This window comes from Prionailurus viverrinus, chromosome D4 (genome assembly GCF_022837055.1).
Source record: "Prionailurus viverrinus isolate Anna chromosome D4, UM_Priviv_1.0, whole genome shotgun sequence".
In the NCBI taxonomy this organism is placed as follows: domain Eukaryota; kingdom Metazoa; phylum Chordata; class Mammalia; order Carnivora; family Felidae; genus Prionailurus; species Prionailurus viverrinus.
Window position 1 is genome coordinate 37,321,081 of NC_062573.1, and position 24,848 is coordinate 37,345,928.

The 24,848-nt window shown below is 43.1% G+C and overlaps 1 protein-coding gene across 6 annotated transcripts in view; it reads left to right on the top strand.

Moving 5' to 3' along the window:
- MOB3B (MOB kinase activator 3B) overlaps positions 1–24,848 on the top strand; it is a 202,471-nt gene that overhangs the window by 71,917 nt on the left and 105,706 nt on the right. For all 6 annotated transcript variants that reach the window (XM_047831019.1, XM_047831024.1, XM_047831020.1 and 3 more), the window contains one exon: positions 6,498–7,120. In XM_047831019.1, coding sequence (XP_047686975.1) covers positions 6,703–7,120 — 418 coding nt within the window. In that variant the 5' untranslated portion in view covers positions 6,498–6,702. The remainder of the gene's footprint in view (positions 1–6,497; positions 7,121–24,848) is intronic.

Consider the following 24,848-nt stretch of genomic DNA (forward strand, 5'->3'; position numbering starts at 1 on the left):
TGTGGTGCACAAGGTTGCATGTGATGTTTTCCTCTTCAGAACATTTACTCCCATTTCTAATGGTAGAATGTCTGTGCTGGTGACTGAATAAATAAGTGACTGAACCAGTAAGAGGGTAACTTAAATGTTGATGTTGAAGAGGGAGGAAATGTCAGAAATGACAGGGAAGGTCATGTGACAGACTTCCATAGGGCTGTACCTGCTTATACTGACTTCATATGGTTCAGAAATAGCATGGCCATTTGGAAACTCGGAAATCATGCATGTCTTTGAAGATTAAAATGAGGCAAGTGTGTTTCTCCCAACTAATCTAAAATGCAATGATATGGTGGCTTGAAGTTGGGGAGGTATATTAGTTGGGGGAAGAAAACAACAACAGAGCTGCTTCTCAGACAGGAATCTCTCTGATTTTGGGTTGCCTTGTGAGCAAAGACAGCACTTATTGAGTAGGCAGAAATAAAATGGTACAAAAAGGTTGATGGAATCACATTTTTAGGCGTGTCTGTTATTGGAGCCTAGGAAGGTCAGATGATATTCATTTCATTCACACACTCCTTTAAAGTAAAAACCTTAACTACTTTTATTCAGTTTCTGGGGTGTCATAAAAGAGTTCCATGTACTATTCCAGTCATAAAGAGAAAAATGGTGGAAAGATGAGAGATCAAGCTAGTCATTCTTCAATTCTAAAGAGCTGGAATTTTTAGGTAACACATGGGAAAAGAGCAGTCCATTTGAGAGAGAAGTTGGGCAGATGTCTTTATCTTTCAGGAGAGGATGCTTCAGAGCGGCCCAGCAGCTGGTAATGTCAGACCTCAGTGAGTTGACACTGAGCTTACAGATAGAGGTGGAGTCCCCAAAAAACTACAGTGCAGGAGGTTCAATTTGTTTTTACTTCCATGATTTCACTTTGATGCAAAGGGTTTTTCATTTACGGTCACCTCTTTGTTCATTCAGCAAATATTCAGTGAAGTTGGCTATGTGCCAGGCACCATCCAAGCTCCTGGGACCCCAGCAATGAAAATGACATGAAACCTCCTTCATGTGGGGCACTTCTGGGGCATTTCCCTTACCTTCCTATGGTGAATCGCCCTGCCGGCTGGTCCTGCCAGGAGTCCTCCATCCTGTAGATGAGATAGTGAACTTCTTTCCCCGAACTAATACCAGCTTTGGTTTCTCTCCTTTCTGTCCTGCCCACCCTTCTGTACTACCAACATCTCTTTAGAGTTTGTCACACCTAGAAAGATGGATCTCTCCAGAGTGAATGGGAGAATTGCTTTATTTCTTCCTCATCCTGGCAAGGACACTTTGAATTTTCAACTAATAAGGCAGAAGACATCAAGAGGAAAAGAAAAATAAGAACTTTCCTTGCCAGTGTTGCTTAGTTACCTTGTCAACATTCCCTTGCAGGCTGGCCGAATTCTCTGTGCATATTTTTATAGTGCACATGTTTTATTGCTATAATTGATCTATTAAGCAGAAAATATGGAGAACACATGGAGCTCCTGTCAATTTTATGCTGTTTATTTAGGTTTCCATTTTTCTCTTTCCATGAGACCTCACTCTTCAGTACCCTTTGCATTCCTAACTGGAATAATCCTGTGAAGAAGTCACATCACTATCCACGTTGATGCATTTCACTTTGTAGCTTAAAAAGCAAAAGCTGATAAACTAACCTCAAACTAGACAGCAAATTGTGGACTTTTCAAAGGCAGACACCAAGTTTTCATCAGCTCTGGGTCCTTGGTGCCTAGCTTCGAGTCTGGCACATACAAAGTCTTTCATAAATGTCCATTGATTGAATGAGCAGTTGGCTTCAGATATTTATTGAGAACCAGCATTGTAGTAGACACTATTCATAGCATAAAATTTTATTATAGTTCTACCCAGGGGGCAAAACTTATGACTTGTTCTTTCCTTTCTGGAGACTGGACAAGGACAGAGAATAACAACTGTGTTGTTGCTAGTGTTACATTTTCTTTAGCCAAAGAAGCATTTCTGCGTGAGGCTGCAGCAGCCATTAGCAGCAGCCCCATTCCATCTGGCATTTATGGAAAGTTATTTACTGGGAACCTTCTGGGTTCTGGGCGCTGTGCTCTCCAAATCAATCCAGAACAATAGACCTGGTCATTGTCACCATCAGGCATTTGATTCAAAACAGTGAGTTTCTCCTCATTCTTCTTACACACACACACACACACACACACACAGCTACAAACACACGCATATACACACACCCCTGAAGACTATGTTTATGAAGCAAACTGTCCACAAAACAACAAATGGAAGTATATTTAGTTGTCCCTTTACCAGGCTAGTCAGGCAGCCCTCCTACCCAGTGCTCCTCAAAGTACATACTTCTGTGATTTTGTTAAAGTGCACATTTAGATATACCAGGTCTGGGGTGAGACCTGAGCGCCTGCATTTCTAGCAAGCTCTCATAGTGACCTAAGGTGTAATCTGTGGGCTGTAGAGTTAGCATCACCAGGGAGTTTGTTAGAAATGCAGATGCTTAGGCATCACCCCAGACCTACTGGATCTGAACCTGCATTTTAACACGATCCCACCTTAACATGTGAGAAACACTGCTCCAACCATTTAATAAGCCCACTGTATAAATTATGGGCAGGGTTCCTGATGGGGCTTGGGGTTGGAAAGTAAGTCCAGGTGGATTTCCTGTTCCCTTTTTCATTTCAAACTTCTGGGTATCTTCCACAATATAGCATTCGACACTCAAATAAAGACACAGATGCCTGTTTGTTCATCCATTCAGTTAAATGATGAAATTGTTACTGCCCATCCTGGATGGCCAGTGTCATTAAACATGGGGACTTGCCTATCAGCTCTTTGCATTTCCAGGGAGCTTCATTCTAGATGAAAAAGTTTGAGCAAAAGAGACATCGTAATGTTTGAGCATGGCAGAATGTTTAATGCTTTTGGAATGAGGACTGGAGGAGATCAGAGTTTCTGTTTCCTTATCTGTAAAATGGAGATAAAAATACCATCTGTTCTAGCTTTCTTTATAGTCTTGTTGTGAGGAGCTTTGAAATCTACATGTGAAGGAGCTTTGAAAACATAAAAGTGTTCGTGAGATTTCAAAACAGTTTTAGTGAGAAAAAAAATCATCTATGTTTTAGTGCTGGGGAGTTCTGGGTTCAAAATTTAGCCTTACTTTCTACTAATTTTGTGATTTTTGCCAAATTACTTCATCTAGCTAAGCCTCAATTTCTTTTTCTCTTAAATGGTCATAAAAACATCCACCATGTAAGACTATAGTGGGGATTAAAATGTTAAAAATTGGGGCACCTGGGTGGCTCGGTCCCTTGAGCCTCTGGCTCTTGACTTCCGCTCAGGTCATGAGCTCGTGGTTCATGGTTTCAAGCCCCACACCGGGATCTGTGCTGACCAACGCAGAGCCTGCTTGGGATTCTCTCTCTCTGCCCCTCCCCCGACTCATGCATGTGCGCTCTCTCGCTCTCTCTCTCTCTCTCTCTCTCTCTCTCAAAAATAAAATAAACATTAAAAAAATAAAAAATAAAATGTTGATAATACATGTAAAGGATCTGGTACATAGTAGAGTTTAATAAATGGTGGCCAGTAGTGGCACATTAAGGGACTTGGTTGAGACATAATCCTCCAAAGATGATTGTTTTCCCCTTCAGTCAGCCTTTTACATTGAGGCAAAAAGAAAGAGTGACTTTAAAGCTGGTTGAAGGTCTGAATAAATACCCATGTGGCTCAAGAGACTGATGTCTTGAAGTTCATTATATAAGTATCTCTGGAAGAAAAATCTCCAAACTTCATGAGATTTTAATATTTACTGAAGTATTTGTGAGTACCAGCCACACTGCAGGGTTTTGTGACAAGGATTTGCTGTGATTATTCTGTCTCATTCACACACTCTCATCAGAATGGAGGCTCTTTTGATGGCGTGCACAGGAGACTGGCAGCATATGCAGGAAGGTTTCCCATTGGTGTCCATGCAAGCAGATACTCCAGGCCCCAGGGAAACAGCCAAACAAGTGATACTGAGGGTCATGTAAGGTGATGCAAGAAGACTGTTCTGAGGTCCATGGTAACTGACAGCATCCTCATCGTCAGAACAGCAGAACAGCAAGTTCTTATTTGCTGGAGACACGAGGAGGCGGCTGATGGATGATTGCTGCTTTTTTGTCAGCAACTAAGCATTTGTGATACAGAGGAACTATTGTCTATTTTAAAAGAGGAAAAAAAAAAAAAAACCAACCGCACCATCCTTTCTCCATCTTCCCAACTTCCAGCTCATATTTTTATTCTGGAAAAGCACTTTTAGTGCCCTCAGTTTTCTCACACCTCTTTCCAGGTAGAGCCAGCCTTTGGGAAGGTATTCTTTTCAGGGAGAAAGATTGCTCCCTCCTCTCCCTAGGGTTGGCAGAGTTTGTGTGGTGATATCCTTCGTGGTGATATTTTGAAGCACCCCAGGCGTGTCATTTCACAGACAGTCTCAGGCAGAGAATGCCACGGGACCTGCCTTTGAACATGACTATCTTTGGGGTGGGGAGGTGTGCTCAGCTCCATGTGAGGAGGAGAGAAAAAACAAAAACAAAAACGCCGCCCAAGTGTCATTTCAGTGAAAACCTAATTGGAAGAGGGTGAGATTGAGAGGGAGGAAGTGAGCAGACAGAGGCTACAGAGAGTGGCCAGAGGAGGCATCATCTGAATGATCAGCAGTTCTGTGCAAAGAGCAGTGTGTGAGAGGGAATACCAGTGTCTCAGGTGTTTTTGTTTTCATGTTTTTGCCTGAATAACTTTAGGTTGATTGCATCACCAAGCCATGCTTGAGTGTGGAATAGCAAAACCCCATCTAAGTAGGGAAAGTGCAGTTCAGTGAGATCATGCTCCAAGTTCATTTGCACAGATTCCATGATGGGCTCTTCTGAATCTGGCCACAGCTGTTGGCCCATTTTGCTAGGGCTTGACCCCTGAGTGGATCATTTATCTCCTTTCTGTTTCCAAGCCATAGGACACCATCTTTACCTCCAGCCAGTCTATACTTGTGGTCTTTGGGGAATATGTGGATGGAGAGTCTGGGTATAGAGGTTTCATGAATAAGCAGGAGAGATAGGTTGAAGGGCATCACTTTTTAGAATAGGAGGCTAGGTGGACAGAGCATTTGCTAGGAGTCAGGAAACTGGGTTTTAATCCTACCTTTGCCTGTACTAGCTATGTTGTTAGGCAAGTAATTTTATCTCTTAGAGACCCAGGTATAATAACTACTACACATCTACTATAAACCACACCAAAATTTTGTAAGGGTCAAATGAGATAGGGAAGAGAGCACTGAAAACCAAAGCTGCATTTTCCAAAATGATAGCCACTAGCTGCATGTGACTATTTGAATTTCAATTCATTAAAATTCAATAAAATGAAAAGTTCAGTGCCTCAGTCACACTAGCCACATTTCAAGTGCTCCATAGCCACATATGGCTGGTGAGTACCATATTAGACAACAAAGATATAGAACATTTGCATTATCACAGAAAGTTTTATTGTACATCTCTGCCTCAGAACTCTAAGGTGTGATACCACAGATGTAAAGGATGAAGTTAGAGGACTGATAAATGCTGTCATAGTTGAGGATTCTTGGAAACAGACAAAACCTACTCAAGTTAGTTGAAGTAAAACAAGGGATTTATTCGGCAAATTCAGGGTAAACGTATGGATCTCAAGAGCTGGAATCATAGCTAGGCTTCAAAAACAACTAGAACCAATTCCTAGAAGCTTATCAGGAACTCAAGAAGCCACTCTCCTTCTCACTGTTTCTCTTTTTCTCTTGTCTTCCTTTCCCTGTAGCCACTTGTGCTGTGCTGTTTCTCTTTGTGTCAATGACTTTTTCCTTTCCTCTCCCTCTTTCTTCCTCTCCCCCCCCCCCATTCTCATTCCTTCCTCAGTCTTCTCTCCTCCCTCCCCTCTCTGCAGACCAGCTTTCTTAACTGCACTGCATGTGGTCCAAATAGGGCTCAACCAGGCCCAGTTTTCATTGTTTCTCAGGGACAATGCCTAACAAAGGCTGGGTTCTGATACCAGATTCCCAGCAGAGACATTAGCCAGTTTGGAATGATAGCCACCCCTGATCCAATCAGCTATATTTAGGAGGATGGGGTAGTGATTCTATGCTTCCTCAATAAAGGCAGTGGGGAGTAGGACAGATGCTGTAAAAAGGAGCATATATGGCATGGGGATGGGGCACTGACTAACATGTTCATGTTGACACCTTGGAGAGTTCACTAACCAATGACCACACAGGGAGGAGCTGCCAGAGATTTGACCAAGGCCATGAAGAAAAAGAGTTATTTGCGTGGTTTGAATCATCATCACAGATCCTTGGGGGTTTGGCGTACCCTCAACATCCTTATACTTGGATGGAAGTAGGTACTGCCAGAGCAAGGTGGAAATCAGATCTAAGCGTTTGTCATTTCTTAAATGCAAACTGTGTACTAGTAAGACCCTTTTCTCTTCAGCCTTTAGGAAGAAACATGAGGTTCTCTTGGAAACTATTCAAGAGGAAGATGGAAAGGGCCGTTTAAAAGCGATTAAAACCTGCAGACCGCAAGACTGGGGCCAGAGGGCTGGCAGTGGAAAACCCTGCTGGGTTGTGACCTCTCACTGAAAAGTTCCAGGTGCCTTTTTGCTTCCTGCAAAAGAAAAGAAGAGAAGGAAAAGACCATGTCCATAGCCTTGAAGCAGGTGTTCAACAAGGACAAGACCTTCCGGCCCAAGAGGAAATTTGAACCCGGCACACAGAGGTTTGAGCTCCACAAACGGGCTCAGGCGTCCCTCAACTCAGGCGTGGACCTGAAGGCGGCCGTGCAGCTGCCCAGTGGGGAGGACCAGAACGACTGGGTGGCGGTGCACGTGGTGGACTTCTTCAATAGGATCAACCTCATCTATGGCACCATCTGTGAGTTCTGTACCGAGCAGACCTGCCCTGTGATGTCAGGGGGCCCCAAATATGAGTATCGCTGGCAGGATGATCTCAAGTACAAGAAGCCAACCGCCCTGCCAGCTCCCCAGTACATGAACCTCCTTATGGATTGGATCGAAGTCCAGATCAACAATGAGGACATATTTCCAACATGCGTGGGTAAGTCCATGACCAGCTTCTTGCTTATTTTGGTGCATCCCACCCAAGCTCAGAAAGTTTGCAGGGGCTTCTTCTAGGTCTGTCCTTGAATGCTGGGTGGCACCCTATCAGTGTTTCCCTAACATCCATCGTACTTGCAGTGTCTTTTTTCAATTCTAAGAACCTCCTTGAAATTAAAAAAAAAATCATTTGTGGACTACTTACAATTATTTTGTGGACCTCAGCGGTATAGGTACCACATGCTAGAGAGCATTGCCTTGCTGAGATGTTAGATTTGATCTTGCTGGTTTCCTTAGGACTACATTCCAGACTCACCCAGTTAGCCATGTAGAATTTTCATTTTTTGGCTAATTAACTAAAGTTACATTAACTCTGGTGCATTTATTGGTATTCATCTCTCAGGTTAAGGAATCCCAGTGTGAAAATGCATGGATTTGTTTGGGGATCAAGCAAACAGGGGTTGGCATTCTGGGGAAATAAAAATCCTGGCATCTGTTCTTACCACTCCTGATCATTTGTTATTAATTCCAGGTTGTATTAGTAACTCTGGACCCATGTGTAGCTGCTAGACCCACTAGAACTTGAAATGCAAATGCTTTCATTTGTGTGGTGCTCTGAGCTATAAAACTCTTCAAGGGGAAGGACCAAACTTTATCTCCCTTTTATATTTCTTTATGCTGCTGATAATTGGATTTGCCATGCACCGACAGGCTGAATTTAAAGTTCAGGGGGTTTTTAGGCATCAGATTCAATAGGAATGAGCCACCTCCTATGTGTCTCCAATGTCTAGCACAGTGCCCTGGAACTTTGTAGGCCCTCAGGAAATATTTGTGGAATGATTGAAAAAATACTTGTGCTCTTAGTAGTGTTAAAAAAGCTCTGAGATGGTTGGGATATAAAAGAAGCATTTGGAGCACATTGTTGAGATCACCTCTAGATGGGATGTGTGTATCCCCCCTGTGGTATATGGAAGTTGAGGTGGGGCGTATGGAAGTAATTAAGCTAAACCGGGGTGGGAGGGGAGTATATAAATTGATTAGGGCGGTATGTGCATCTTGAAATATTCAGCACACACACCAATTTGCTCAGAATCACTGTATTGCTTTGACTTGCCCAGCTCTCTCATGCGCTTGCCCGATGCTGTCCCTTGCTAGGGAAGGAGGTGATGTGTGTGGTAATGCAAACTCCCTTGGCTCACCAGTACAGGAGGAAGAAGGCAGGGTTCAGAAACTCCCCTGGCCGTATCATAGGCACCTTGGAAGGGGTGGGAATTTCTTAGGTTCGTGGTTTTTGTACTTTCACTGGCTGGCAGAGGCTTCTTTTTTTTGCTAGGAGAAGTTTTCCCAACTGCCAATTCTCTGTGCAGAACATGTGATAGCAATAAAGATAAATAAATTTGGGCAATGATACCTCCTCTTTGTCTTTCCCCTTCTGTTTCTACTCCTTGATGCTTTGAACTCTGGGCACTTCTGCTGTCTCTGGCAGCTGTGATTACCACATAGAGTTGGTGACCAGAAATAACATCAGAGAACCATGGTGTGTTACTTGAGAGTAAGGAAGCTTCTGGCAGTCTGCTTGGAAACTAGGACATAATAGATGGTTTTAGACTTTCCTTGGAGGAAATCAGCAGATGCCGCCATATCCCCTAGAGTAATAGACTTTGCTGTCTTTTTCCAGACATTTCGTTAGCCATTCAGTGGGCTTGCAGACCATGCTCACCTCATCAGAGTCCTCTGTTGGCTCCAGAGTACATTGGCGTCCTGAGAGATCTTAACAGGCGCACCATGGTTTTCTTTCTTTCTTTTTTTTTTTTTTTTGCCCATGGAAAATAAGTTTGGGAACTGCTGAATGAAACCAGTTTCTTTACTGCAGGACTTTTAATATGCTAATGTGCATTATAATTCTCCAAGAAAGGAATACTTTAGTGTGTAGTATTTCCTAATTTGAATGTGTATCTTTTTTTGCTTTTAATGAACACCATTAGCATCTTTTGAGAAATGTTTATCTATATAAGTTAGAGGGGTCGAACATTTGTTTGTATCAGAATTCTTTGGGCCTTCTGTTCAAAATACAAATTCTTTGCCCTTCCCCCTTAACAACTAAATTAGAATATCTTAGATGAGACCTAAGAATCTGCACTTTCAGTAAGCACCCACCTCTCCTCTTTAACCGCCCACAATGCTTTGCATTCTCCCCAGAAACAGTCTATTTCTTACCTCTCTGGTTTTATCCATCTTGTTTGGATGGAATTCCCCATCTTCTCTAACTAGTGAATTCTCACGCGTCTGTGAAGCTTTTCACCCATCAGAATGCAGGCTCCTTAAAATTACGGAATATGTTTTGTTCACTTGAATATTCTAGCACAAAGTCCTGTCTTGGTGCCTTATAAATTGTTGAATGGATGGATGGGTGGATAGATGGATGGAAGAATGGAGTAAAAATGATCTTTACAAAGACCCAACATGTCTGTAGTGCTGGGGACCAAAAGTTAAATAGATCTGAATCCCTTTATCAGCATCCTTGGAATATCCTGCACCTTGCCTTCACAGAGTTTAGTTATCTCTTATTTTTCCAAGATGATATGTTAGGGGTCAGTAAAAACCACCACCATCTACCATCACCTCGAAGGTCTTCATCAGCATCCTGCTCACCTGTACTATTTGCCTTTGCATAATATTGTTGCTATGTTTTGAAAAAAATTTATCTCTAGGAGCCACTTTCTCTGTTAGAATTCATTTCCTCCTCTTCTTCCTCCCCCTGATTCCAGCCCACTTTTCTTCTTTTTGATCTTTGTACTGCGGTGAGTCATTATCATGGAAATGATCAAGATGTCTGTCAGGATAAAGTAAAAGAAGAATTCTCTGCAAACAGCAGACCCTGGGTGGATGAGACATGGGGAGTTCTGCTTAGCATTACAGCTTTGAATCCCAGGCATATTTCTGTGTTCTTGCCTGGGAATTGGGAGGGGTTCAAACTTCACCTCCTCCCCACTGTGATCCAAGGAAATAGGACCGGAAAATACTGACAGATGTGAAGGCTTCACCCTCAGTTAGGTATTAAAGGATATAAACAGCTGTTGATCTCTACCATTGAAACATGAGGGAAAGAAAAGCTTTCATCGGTTCCTGGATCCTAGTTTAACTAGGATACCCAGACTATTTCGAAGTTGAGCTTTCTCAGTTGGGAGAATACCAAACAGATGTGGCTTCTTTGTGAACCAGAGTTTCTTTCACTCCCCCTCGATCCCCTTTAGCTTCCTTTGTTAAAAAGTCAACAGATGTCCCTGTTAAAGCTTCTAAGACAGCAGTAACTTCAGAAGCACAGGCCACCTCCTCCTCTTCCATTGTATCTCCTCAACCACTCTTAGAGATAACAACAGAAAAATAGCCATAGCCTTCTTTTTTATTCTGTTGCCTGTCTCGTTAACAATAATTTTTATGTTCTAGCCCCCAGCTTCTCTGTTCTTGTTATATAATAGGATGTAATATCTTAGTTCTGACACTAAGAAAAAAAGTGAGTGGAAAACTTAGAGCTCCTCCAACTCATGTTTTTAAAAAGTCTCTGAACAGGAGGAATAAGAACATTTAAAAATTAATTACATGATCTCACCTACCTTTATGGTTTATATTAGATGGGTGTCAGGGAAGGAAAGGGAGAGAAGCGAAGGAGGGGACTCACATCTACTGAGCCTGCCAAGTGCCACTGTTAATCTTTAATTCCTGCAATAACTCAGTTAATTTAATATTCCATTTTACCAGTGAGGATGCTGACATTTAAACAACTTAAGGGGCTTTCCCAAGGCTGTACAGCTAATATGTCATATAGAAGTGAGAATTTGGGGGGTGCCTGGGTGGTTTAGTCTGTTAAGGGTCCAACTCTTGATCTCAGTTCAAGTCTTGTTCTCACGGTCATGAATTCAAGCCCCACAATGGGCTCTGTGCTGGGCGTGGAGCCTACTTAAAAAAAAGAAGAAGGAGAAGTGGAAAGGGAAGGAGAAGGAAGTCAGAGTTTGGGTTCAAGAGTAGACAAAAATCTATGTCCTTGTTTCCTACTACCATTCATAGTATGTATTATTATTTTGCAAGTTTTCCTTCACATGGCTAAAGATTTCTCAGTCAGTGGTTTTAGGAAGTTGTTTAGGATGGAGAAAATTTTAGAAACCCCAATTTTGTATTAACTTTTAAGGAAGTGATTTTTAGTTTTTGTTTTATTTTGTTTTTGTTTGTTCCTATTTAAAAAATCACCTCTGGGGGCGCCTGGGTGGCGCAGTCGGTTAAGCGTCCGACTTCAGCCAGGTCACGATCTCGCGGTCCGGGAGTTCGAGCCCCGCGTCAGGCTCTGGGCTGATGGCTCAGAGCCTGGAGCCTGTTTCCGATTCTGTGTCTCCCTCTCTCTCTGCCCCTCCCCCGTTCATGCTCTGTCTCTCTCTGTCCCAAAAATAAATAAATGTTTAAAAAAAAAAAAATCACCTCTGAAACGCCTTAAGTGTGTGCCCAAGCACTTTAACTGTTTCCATGTTCCATTCCAAGATTGGCGAAGGGATGACTTTGCCAATGCATTTTGTGGGCCCACAATGACCTGTTACTGCCATTCATTCATTCATTCATTCATTCATTCAATAAATGTTTGTCAGGCACCTGCTCGGAAGCAAGCCCTATTTTAGGCACTAAGAGAGGAAAGCAGAGTTCATGTCCTTGAGCCTTTCCATAATGTCCAGAAGGTCTAGTTCCTCTGTAGGGTTTTCTGAAATGAGTAGTTTGCTCAGTGGTCAAATGCACTGTGGGAATAGTCACATCCCTTTGGCAATCTTTCTCATGAGGCTACAGCTGAGTTTCATCCTCTCTCAAAATATTGTGGCAGGAAACATGAGACTATAAAAATGTCCATAGGGAGAACTTTTCAGACACTAGGTGTCAGGGAACTGAGTTTATAATTAGCCTTTAAATTTTAACTTATTTTTTATTGCATGGCTCCTGCATTTTTTTTTGTTTTGATATAAATCTGTATAACACTGGAAAGACAGAATGTACATCAACAAAATATATTTACGATGTGGTAGGACTAGCACTGGACTTGTAGACAGAGACTTAAATTTATTCAACTGTTCTGCCATTACAAGGTGTTATGTGACATTGGTAGACACATAACTTCTGAGCTTACATTTCTGTTTGTAAACTGATGATTGTAATTCGATCTCACGGGACTGTTGTAAGGATTAAACGAGGCGGTGTGAGTAAAAACACAGAGCCCAGAGCCCTAATCACCCATAAGAGGTGCTGGAAAAAACAAATGTGTTCATTGCTTTTCTCTCTCTGCATACATTTCTGCATAACTAACAAAAAATCCTGGAGACCACTAGGTGGTTTCTGAACAGTATCCCTAGAAAAATAAAATAAATGCATTGTAAAAGACTCAACAAGATTTTTAAAAGTTAGCAGTCTTCATTGCTGAATCGCTCTGTGATGGGGTTGTAAATTCTACAGGTTGTCATCTCTCAAAGACTTTGGGAAATTTCATTGGTTTTTAAGGAGCTAGGTCAAATCCTGGTTTGGGGGATGAACACGTAACTATTTAGGGAAGAAGACATTTGGTTGTGTCTTCTTGCTTGGTTTTCAGAAGACTGAGTACTAAACCTGCCCATGTGCAGTGTGAAACCAGCCAACCTCAGCAGAGGGTGGGCACAGGTTAGCTGGAGAAGAGGGGAGATAGCCTACTAGTCACATCTAGGATCAGCTACTCATTAAAATCAGTGTTGGGCAAGGTTACCTGGATTTGATCTCTCAAGAGGATGGGGAAGGGGTTCTCAGGCAGCTAAGTGCCAAGAATGGAGCCCCCATTCACAAGGTAGCCTTATGAACTAGCAAGTTTTCCCAAGGCTCTGGAAACATGATTTGCCTTTGAGATCTGAGAAACTGTTTGGCTTTCTAAGAATTTGCAACATCTTGTGTCTGTGATACTCATATCCCAGAATCAACACCACCCTTGATTTCCCCCTGCCTGTTGCATCACATGTTAAATCCTCTCTGGAAAAAGTCCTAAGACAAACCCAATAGTCACAGCAAGGGATGTGAAAATAGACAGGGCCCTGCATCTGATACAAATTGTACAAGGTCCTTACTGATGGGAACTCCAAGGTTCTGCTCTTTTTTAAGAACTTGCCTCCTCTAGATTCTGATGCTACCCAAGTTTGTTCAGTTGTATATTCATGGGAGATATGCAGACACAGCTGAATCCACTCTTTCCTACCCCCACTGGCTACTGGAGAATTGATGGTCCATTGTGGATGGTCACAATTCCCTGCCTTGTTAACACAATACTACAGTGGCTTGGTGGCTCAGTTAATGAGGACAGTGTTGAATAACCACCCCCACTTAACAAACCCCAAGAGATAGCTCCGAAAAATAGTGAGTGCTAAGAAGCAGAAAGGAAGAGAAGCAGATACAGGTAGCTCAGAGGGCCTGAAGACTGCCCTGTAAGGTAAGGCTAATCACCTGTTGTCCCAACCTGCACTGAATTCTCCATTACCAGTGCTATGTAATTTTAATGGGCCATATCTCAGGTGACAGGTTGTTACATCTCAGCATCAGCTGAGAAGGGAAAAGGGATATGTGATATTCAGTGGAAAACAGAGATGAAAAACAAAAGTTGTACTGGGGTGGGGGTGGGGCATCTGCAGCTTTAACTAGGTTGGTGATTGTAGACATGGTGTCCTTCCTTAGCCAACAAAGGCTGCACTGTGGAGGTCAGTGCTGCACGGGTCCACTCAGAGCCATGCTGTAAGGGATATGGAGTTGGAGGGAACAGTTGTACAAGCCACTTGAAGTGAGGAGGACACCCACATACTGATGCTGGAATTCCCAACTGATTTCTAAAGAGAGCACAGGTTTACCTGAGTAGGGGCATCTGCACAGCCCTGACACCAGAGGCCTCCAGCTCTACCCTCCTGACCAGTGCTCTGAACTCCCTTTACGTAGGGTATAGATTCTTAAATAATGCCATTTTGAAGGGAGATAAAATGATGTGCCTGCCTCAGATCCCCATGTGTGGAGAATGATTTACTGGCTTTTCCTTTAAAATAACTTACAGGTCTAGGGGCGTGTGTTGTCTTCTGGAGACAGGACCTTTTTTGTCATTTTATCTTTAAAAACTCATGCTAAATGCATAGTCTTAAGTGATAATTCTATCCATGTTTTCCTTCACATAATCATTTTTTTCCATTAAGTTTTCTTCTAGTAGGATGGATGCTCTGGGAAAATGAGCCAGTTTGAAGCAGGGAGTAAGGGGGCAGTAAAAAGCAACAAAAGCATTAGTGTCTGTCAGATGTGACTTTGAATCCCAGTTATCAACTTTTACTAGCAGAATTTCAGTCTCTCTAAGCTTATTTTTTCATCTATAAAATGCATCTAACAGTACCTACTTCTTGGGATTATTGAAGGTATTAAATAACATGCTACTTTTCAAACACTCCGCTCAGCGTCAGATATGCTTTAAATGTTAGTTCCCTCAGTATCACACAGTATCAGTGTGATGAAATAGACTCATCAGGTAAATTGAGGTAAAAAAGAGCCTCGGATAAAAATCAAGCATTATAGGGGTGCCTGGATAGCTCAGTCGGTTAAGCGTCCGACTTCGGCTCAGGTCATGATATCGCGGTTCATGGGTTCAAGCCCTGTGTCGGGCTCTGTGCTGACAGCTCAGAGCCTGGAGCCCGTTTCACATTCTGTGTCTTCCTTTCTCTCTACCCTTCCCCTGCTTGCGCTCTGTCTCTGTCTCTCAAAAATGAATAAACATTAAAAAAAAATTTTAAACCAATCAGGCATTATATCAAGCATTTGACTGTGGAGTCGATCATCCATGTTGCCTTCCTCTTTTGCTACATCTCATGGAACCAGTGGAAAAAAGGGCAAACTTTTATGGGATGAGATTAAGTTTGCTTGGCCTTGACAGCCAGAAGCAGGAACAGGTCCACAATGGAACTTCAGAAGATCCTTCACATGCATGGCATATGTGGCCTGCACCTAGCTGATTCCACCTTCTTGTTTCCACTACAGGATACAGCATTCCACATAACACTCTGCACTAAGTAGACACCTGGAGAACAAATTACTACTACACATGTATAGATTGGCCACTGCCATACAGTTCATATTGCAGAATAGATGTATCCCTGAAAAATGTGAAGGAGTTGAATTTTTTGTTACTTGGCTAATATTTTCATTTCTCAGAGAAAGTTGAATATTTAAAGAAAGCTTGTCAAGGAATTCCTTTATGGGGCACCTGGGTGGCTCTGTCGGTTAAGTGTCCGACTTCAGCTCAGTTCACGATCTCGCGGTCCATGAGTTTGAGCCCCGCGTCGGGCTCTGGGCTGATGGCTCGGAGCCTGGAGCCTGCTTCCGATTCTGTGTCTCCCTCTCTCTCTGCCCCTCCCCCGTTCATGCTCTGTCTCTCTGTTGCAAAAATAAATAAAACGTTTTAAAAAAAAATCCCTTTATTAGGTGAATACCTCTTTAGCGATGTGTCTGATTGATTCTCAGTGCATGCCTCTAGAAGTTAAAGTGTTTGTCTTTGTGGAGACTCAAACTGAATTGTTAGTTTTCTCACAGGAAAAGGAGGCATCGTTCTTGAAAAGAAGCAATAGGCTTTTGGTGTTTCTACATCATTCAGCCCAGGTTCTCAAGAACAGAGAGCATGGATGATTTGAGGGGAAACTTTAGCCAACTGTAGAGTGTTTGTTTTGTTGCCGGCTCCCTGAGTCATATCATCCAGGAAACTTCCAGAAAAGAGAAGCTGAAGTGTGGGAGCCCTAATGCTTGCAGTCCAGTGGAGCCTCAACATCTGGGGACCAGCAAGCATTACTTGTGGATGACTTCCTTCAGCATCACCTTGGTTGCTGGGCCCATCTGAGGAGTCCTATGAGGAATCTTTCAAGGAGCAGAGGGAAGGCAGTTGTTGAATACTGGGGATTTGCCTGGTATGGCCTCTCATCAAATATAAACCATTCATATTTTGCCATCCCAGAGTAGGGAAGAAAAAGCGGGTAGCTGAGGGAGTCTGTCTTCCCAGGTCTTGGAAGATGAAATGGGAGCAAATATGTTAATGACATACCGAGAAACTGTCTTTGGACAGGAACTGTCAAAATATATGGGACGTGTTTTGATGGCTTTATTTTTGTTTTCCAAACTGATTGTCAGTCCAGGTTCAAATCTGTTCCTGTCTTTGTGGACTGTGTGATTTGGCAAGCCCTGAACCTCTCTGAGCTGTTTCCTCATCTGGAAAATGGGGGTGGGTAATGATAATATCCACTTTGTAAGGTTATGAGAATTAAGTGTCATAACGCACATGAAGCTCTTAGTGAGTTCCCGGTAGAGAGTTAAGTGCTGAATAAATTTGAGCTTTATTTCCTTTTCATAGTAATATAAAAAGGGAAGGCTTGTGATTTATTGGAGCTTCTAATGCCTGATTTACAGAGGAGAATTTCTCCTGCTGCATTCTCTCCACATTTCTATCTGAAGTAAAATTGAGAGAAGTTATCAATGACAATTACAATAGTTACCTTGAAAAAAAATAATTTTTATGGATCTCAGTTAATAATCAAAACTTGAACAACAGCTGAAAGTAATAGATTCCATTTTAAACGTGGGGCAGGAATTCCAAAGTTTAAAATACAGCCATAGTAATATTCACGAACATGTATTACCTATTCTGGTCCAAGCACTGTGCTAAATTCTTTCCATATATTTTTTTCTAGACCTCACAGAGGCTCTGGTTGACTATTATTATTATCCCTATTTTGAAATGAGGCACCTGAGATGACTCTCTCTCTCCCCAAAGTATGGGGAGAGCTGGAAAGTCAAACAGGGATGGTGAAGCAAGCAAGTAATAACAAAAGGTGCCAGCCACTGTGCCCCTCAGGTTGGACACAAGGACAGGGGGGAGCCAGGGCTGCTCAGCAGGAATTGGGAGCACAGAGCAAAGACCTGGTCCATAAACAGTGGAGCCAAGAAGATGAGTAGGTGGCTCACTTGGTTAAGCATCTGGCTCTTGATTTTGGCTCAGGTCATGAGCTCAAGGTTCATGGGATCCAGCCCCAGGTCATCATCGAGCTCTGTGCTGACAGTTCGGAGCCTGCTTGGGATTCTTTCTCCTTCTCTCTCTGCCCCTCCCCCACTTTCTCTCTCTCCCTCCCTCTCTCTGTGTCTCTCTCTCTCCCCCAAAATAAATAAAAATTTAAAAAATTTAATAAAAAATAAAATAAAAGAAGATGAGCCCAAAGGAGAGAGGGCAAGGAAAAGCCCCTGGGCTTCTGCTCTCCTCCACTCTCCCGCCAGTACTTCCCCTTGTCTTTGCGAAAGAGCCTGGGAAACATGGTGCAAAGTGTAGGGAATGGATCTGAGAACAAATAGGCAAGTGATTGACTCATGGAGAAAACAGATAAATAACAAATAAATGGATGATATGATTTTAGGTAGTGATAAGTTCTATGGAGACAGCTAAAGTTGGGACACGGTATTGGGATGCTGCAAGATTTAAATGAGATAGATGTAGAACAGTGCTTCTCAATTTTTTTTTTTTGGTCTCTTAAAAATTATTGCAAATTCCAAAGGCCTTTTGTTTACAATGGTTACATCTATCAATAGTTACCATTTTAGAAATTATAAGCAGGAAGGCTTACAAATATGTATTCATTGAAAAAAGATAATAAACTCATCACGTACTAACATATAAAACATCTTTCATGAAAAATAACATTTCCCAAAACAAAAAAATTTGAGTAAGAAGAGTGGCATTGTGGTTTTTGGGTTTTGGTTTTGTTTTGTTTTTTTGTTTTCTTGGTGAATCACTTTAATGTCTGTTGAGAAGACAGCTGGCCTCCCTTATCTGGTTCTGCATTTTGATCTATTGTGAGAGGTTGTTTTAAATTCAAGTCCAGGGTCACAGATAAATAGTTGGAAATGCAGTGGCTTTGTGTACCCCTGGCAAGACCCCCCATGAAAGAACCTTCAGGGTCCTTACAATACTTTGAAAACTACTGATACAGGTAAAGCAATGGGGAGGCCAGTCCTTTGCACCTACTAGGCACTTGAAATTGTGGTTGAATGAGTGCAAGTTAAAATTGCATTGAGGGTTTGCTGTCCCTTGTGATAATGGTGATTGATACTGGTGACATCGTGATAGTATAAACCAGTTAGATAACACTGTTCCTAGGGCCCCATTGATCAGTAGGTCATAAGCTTTGTGGTATTTACAGAAATACTGCTGGTATTTCACTTCCATGGGCTCAGTTGCGTAGTCTCCCTCTCACAGACGTTTGTAGGACCACCAAAAGAAAGATGCTAATTACCCTCTGGAAAAAAAAAATGAACCCTGTTTTCTTTAGTATTGTGTTCACACCAACCTAATGAGCTACTCCAGACTAGACACTTAATTGGTAGTTCTTGATGCGCACATAGGAAGTATTTTAAAATTTGAATGGAATTGCTGTGACATAATTATTGTGCCATACAATTGAATAGCCAGTGGTAGACTACCACCAGTTATTCGCCTTGCAAATTTTATGCAACAAGTTTTCAAGTCCAGGGTAGTGTTTTGTCTGAATCTGAGAGGTCATGAATTTCTTCTCCCATCAACTGGCACTCATTCTTATATTCTTACAGAATGCCAACATTAGCCAACACCTAAGTAGTATTTGTAAGCTATTATGGAAAATAAATTGATTGAATGATTTAGAAAATATTTGCTCTTTTGGATTATCTGTGACCTGCTCTTTCCATCAGCATAGATAATTGAATTCAGCATTAACTGAGCCCCGTGACAAAGGAGACAACCATTAGTCAGGTTTAGGTAGACATGACCCCGTTGCTTCAACCTGCAAATGGGCAGATAAGTGTTACCGTCTGCGGACAGACTAATTTTTAAATGAACTTTATAAAATATCTTATGCAGAAGGAAATGTGTTTCATTGCTTTGTCAGAGGCAAATCTCACATCTGCCTTTCTGAGCAGATTGTGTCATATCTAGCTTTGATGTTATGCAGTTGCCATAATGATGTGTACCATTTACTGATCATCTACTATGTAAGTTAATTGCTTTACAAAGTTCACTTGGGTTTAATAACCTTTTTTAGAAAGATGTTTTTTACCTTTTTTCCAAATAAGGAGGCAGTCTCAGAGAAGCACAGGTCACACAGCCTGTAAAGACCTGTAGTCATTTTCTTGACTCCACTGTGTTTTTTCACTATACCAGGGATCTCTGTGACATGCACGTATGAGGCATGTGCATGCACGCCTTTGCATAAACCCACAGACACAAATATATTCAAAGACTGAGTGAGAGAGGAAAAAAGTGAAAGGATAATTTGAAGATGCAAAAAGTTTGGCTTCTCTGTAACACCAAAGCACGAGGCCTTTGCAGAAGAAATCTCGCATGGATGAAGTAAGGTATTTCAAGTCATGGCTTTGATACTTTTTCACTGTGCCTTGACTACTGGGATTTTGACACACAGTGTGCTGCAGCTTGGAAGATTGATGTCAGTCGGGCAAACTTCCCATTAATTAATAAGGTGAAACAGATGTTTCAGTGATTTGCATGTGTGTGGTGAGGGTTGATTGTGTGTGTGTGTGTGTGTGTGTGTGTGTGTGTGTGTGTGTGTGTATAAGATTAAATCTCACTGGTTATAAAGAAGAGGAAAAAAATAAAAGGATGTGAGGGCATGCCACCTTGCTACATTTAGTGCCCTGTAGTTTCACACTGCATCCCTGAGCAGACCAATATAATACAGTCTTCAGTTTTCAGTCTCATGAGCGCTGCGCCTGTGGCTCCCTCTGCCTCCTCTTTTTTGCTCCTTTGTTGTTAACCCTGTTTTCTCTGCTGTAATGCTAGAGGACCTGGGTCATAAGGTAGCTATGAGGTCTTAGGAGACTACATAGCTTGGCATGTAGAAAATGCTTGATAAATATCAACTAACATGGTTCCTGATAATATTGTCTTTACCATATATGTGCAAAGTAGTTGCTTTGTCTTTCTCCCACAGAAGAAGCTGCACATGCCAATTAATAAATAATTGAGGCTCCCAGAACTAAAGACCCTGGAGGCCTTAAGACCCTCGACAGGCAGGGTCAGAAGCAGGTTTCTGAACTTCCTGCAGAGGTGGACTTTTCAGCCATGGTTTCTCAGTCACCCCCTCAGACAGTTGACCCTTCAGGGCCCATGAAATTGTTTTTAGACCTAAAACATGTTGACTGTTAAAATAGCCATGGAATCTGGCTGCCTTTATCAGTCTATGATGACTCATGGGGCTGATTGGACCTGATGTTATTTCAGGTGTCACAGGTATATGTTTCACCTCCTGCAGCTCCCTGGCCTCCCCGCGGTGCTATCCAGCAGCTGGCCTTTGAGCGAGGACCACGGGGGCACTCTGTCAGCTCATGAGAAATACGACCAAAAGCAGGGCTCAAGTTTTTCAGATATAATAGGGTAGCCCTTTCCAAGACCATTTGAAAAGGGGATGTTATCAAAGTGAACCTTTTAAACTATCCAAAATTGATCTATACGGACAGGTTTCTTGAAAAAGCTAGATTTCAGAACTAGGTTCGGGGTTATTAATTCAACAGCTATTTATTAAACACCTCCATATTCCAAGTACTGTATTCATCAGTGGGATACATGCCTACCTTTCAGGGTCTCCTCCACACCCCTAAGAGCCAACAGTTGGAGCATTTCACCCACCAGAGGCTCTGTCTTCCCAGGTTTTAGTGACTGGCTGGACTCTCCTAATGTTGTTTATCAGGCTGACCCCACACTCCCAAATTCCAAGACCAGGAAGTGAATTCTTTCCCGGAGTTCTACCTTGTACCCCAGTTTTACAGACTGGCATCTCACCTGTCTGCCCAGTTGTGCCCATATTGGATTCACTTTGGGTGTCCAGGCTGATCACAGGATCCACACTGCTTGATGCCATCCCCTCCCATGCTGACTGCTGGCCAGCCCCTGGTTCCTGTGCCACAGCACTCTGCCATCTGCTGCCGCTCCATGGGCTGCCTCCCGCTAAATTTGCCCCAAGCATCTGCCTCATCCTCACAGATCTCTCGGGGGTCTTAAACCTCATGCTGCTGAAGAGGGCATCCTACCATCAACTTAGCAGAAGCTCTGAAGCCAGACACAGCTTCAGGCTGGGCACTGTGCTTTGAGCAGGGAGCAACTGAGGCTCGTAGGCTGGGCAGGAATGGCCTCTGAATCAAGCTTCCTTTAGCTGATACCGCTCAGGCTTTTTCTTTTCTTTTTAATTTGTTTTAATGTTTATTTATTTTTGAGAGAGAGAGAGAGAGAGGGAGAGAGAGAGAGCAGGGGAGGGGCAGAGAGAGGGAGACACAGAAGCTGAAGCGGGCTCCAGGCTCTGAGCTGTCAGCATAGAGCCTAATGCTGGGCTCGAACTCACGAACCATGAGAGCACTGTCTGAGCCGAAGTCAGACGCTTAACCCACTGAACCACCCAAGTGCCCCCTGCTCAGGCTTTTTCTAAGGTTAAAACTCTGCTCCTCTGCCGGAGCTGAAGTGTAGTAAAAGACTGAGTGGCTAAGAGATGGTGCAGCCCCTTCTTTTTTTTTTTTTTTTAATTTTTTTTTTACATTTATTTATTTTTGAGAGAGTGAGAGTGGGGGAGGGGCAGATAGCGAGGGAGACACGGGATCGGAAGCAGGCTGCAGGCTCTGAGGTGTCAGCACAGAGCCTGATGTCCAGCTCGAACCCACAGACCATGAGATCATGACCTGAGCTGGTTGGATGCTCAACCGACTGAGCCACCCAGGCACCCCGGTGCAACCCCTTCTTTACAAGACTTCCTAGTGCTCTCAGCTGTTATGCTGTTATGTTACTGCTACGGCTGCCTGTGAATGTGGCATCCAATAGGCAAAATCACTTGTGTCACAGTGTCTTAATGGTATTGCAATGAAATAAGAAAAGGAAAAATGCCTCTGACATATTGCATGGGAGGGCCTTATCAAGACGCTCCATTCATCTACTCCAGCAGTCCATCTCCTTAATTTAAGAAATAGCAATGTGATTTCTGTTCTTCCACAGCTTCTAGATGTGTTTTTGTTTTCAGTGGGCTTTAACGAAGTCATTATCCCATGCTTTAAGAAAAAGCCTCCAGGGGGGCCTGGGTGGCTCACTCGGTTGGGCATCCAACTTTGGCTCAGGTCATGATCTCGTGGTTTGTGAGTTTAAACCTTGCATCAGGCTCTGTGCTGACAGCTCAGAGCCTGGAGCCTGCTTCCGAGTTCTGTGTCTCCCTCTCTCCCTGCCCCTCCCCCATTCATGCTCGCGCTCTCTCTCTCTCTCTCAGAAATAAATGAATATTAAAAAAATGTTTTTTAAGAAAAAGTCTCCATACTAAAAATACTTCCAATACATTGTTTTAAATTCCATGATTTAAAAAAAAAACTAAAAACTAAAGTCTTTTTTCCTTGGAGAATAAGCAGTTTCAGATAGAAGACAGGCAGATATTTCCCTAAGGATGATTCTCCCTCTACTGCATAGTTCACTGCTCATAGATAATGCTTGTGACAAATGGAGGATGCATCAGTGGATTTCAGAAGGAAGGGATCTGGTGACAGTGTTATGCACATTGTAATGGTTGAAGGGAGATTTTTATCAGAAATGACTATTGGTTTTTTCCCCCATCATATGGATCATAGTTGTCAATAATTAGTAGATAAATAGGTTGCATATAAATAAATAAACAAATCTGATAAGAGAGCCATGGCCCCTTAACTGGCTAGTGTCCAATAAAATAAGACAGTTGTCCCAGTGCTGTTAGCAAGGGCTTGAAACTCATAAAGAGGACTAAAGTCAACAAATACCTTTATAATTATATTTTCTTCCTAATATACACAATTTACAAATATGTACAAATATACAAAATACAAATGCACACACACACACACACACACACACACACACACACACACACAAAGTCTGCAAAGGGGGAGCTCAGAAGTGATATTTAAGGTGAGTCTGGATGGCGAGTGGGATTCAGCAATGGTGAGAGGGGAGGGGAGGGGGATGGTTTGGTCATAAGGAGAGAGCCACGTGTGTGGAGGCTCTCAGGTGAGAAAAGTGTGAATGTGAGTGCAGATGTGAGTGCCGCATAGTGAGTGAGGCAGGAGTGACACAGGATGAGTTCATAGGGGCAGCAGGGCCTTGGAGGCCATGCATGAGAACACAGAGGTCCTGAGAAGAACTCTGAGCTTTATTCTGTGGTCTTAGGAAGCCTCTGAAAACAGATACGTGAATGGTGAGACTTGAATGTTAAAAGAATTTCCCTGGCCACAAGCCAGGGAGAGGGAAGGATGGATGCATGGAAACCAGCTGGGAGCCCATTGCAGTGGTCCAGATAAGAGACAGTGTGGGCTGAAACTCCAGTGTGGAGAGAATATGGTGGATTGAAGACGTTTAGCAGGGAGAATCAGTGATGGGATATCTGGGGATAATTCAGGGAATAAGAGTAAGGGTCACTCCTAGGTTTCTGGCTTGAGCACTGAGTAGAGCCACTTAGAATGAGAATCTTGGAAGAGGAGTTTTGGGGGCTGGAAGTTTGGATGAGCTGATTTTGAGGTGCCTCTGAGACATCCAAGTAAGAATATGTACCAGGCTAGTGGAGATACAGGTCTGGGACTCGGAGGACAGGTGGGCCATTGAAGCCATAGGGCATTGAACCCATAGCTGTGGCTTCACCTAAGGGGGTAGTTGAAAGTATAAGGAAAAAAGTCCTAGGACAGAGCCCTGAGGGACCTCACAGTTAGTGGGGTGGGGCACAGTCGGGGGCAGGTTGGTAAAGGGGTTGGAGAAGTCAGAGTTTAGGAAAACCAGGGACGTGGTGTCACCAGAACAGAGGTGGGGAGTGCTGTAAAGAGTAGTGCCTTGAAAGGTTAAGATGGGCACAGAAAAGGCCAGCACATCACACAGGTCAACAGAACGAGAGGGGCAGGCAGCAGTCCAGGGGAGGCAAAAACACTTAGAAGGCAGCCCTCTTCTTCTGAACAGGTTCCGATCCGCATCCGTGCCTAACAGAGCCTCGCCAGCTCCAAATCCCCTTTCCAAGGCAGAGACCGTCTGTCTTGGGGGGAGGAGGGAGAGACACGAAGCTGCCATGCATCTCCAGAGAGGCCGAATGAATAATGTGGGTCTTGACTTCTCAGTTCCGTTTCTCCCCTCATGATGCTGGACCGTTCCTCCCACCCTCGTTCCCTTCCACCAAATTGCCTGCATTCGCTGTGCTCACTCAAATGGTTTTCTTTTGCTCAATCCAAAGTGCCTTGGGTAAGCTAGGAACTCTGACCCATAGCGAAAAGGCTGCTTGCCCTCTGCAGGCTCCGTGAGAGGTCACCCTTGGCAGTGATTCAGTAGCTTAGCAGGTTTACTGCCATAGCCTGCAGTTCCTACAGCATAAATTACGAAGCCCATGCACCTTCCACATGCACGGGAAAGGCTTCATTCTCATCTATAAATCACAGGGATTCTAAAGACCTTGACGATTCACAGCACAACCTCCCTCCATTCTTTCGCTTCCAGGAATATTTTCAGACTTGATTAACTGGAAGGCTGGAGATGGGGCTTTGCAGGCTCCTTTTCGGTATGCTTGGCCGTATGAAGAAGTGAGAGCAATACCTCTCTTTTTAGGGCAGAAGACACGAGGTTGGTTTATCTCAGAGACTTTTTGCATCTCTGATTT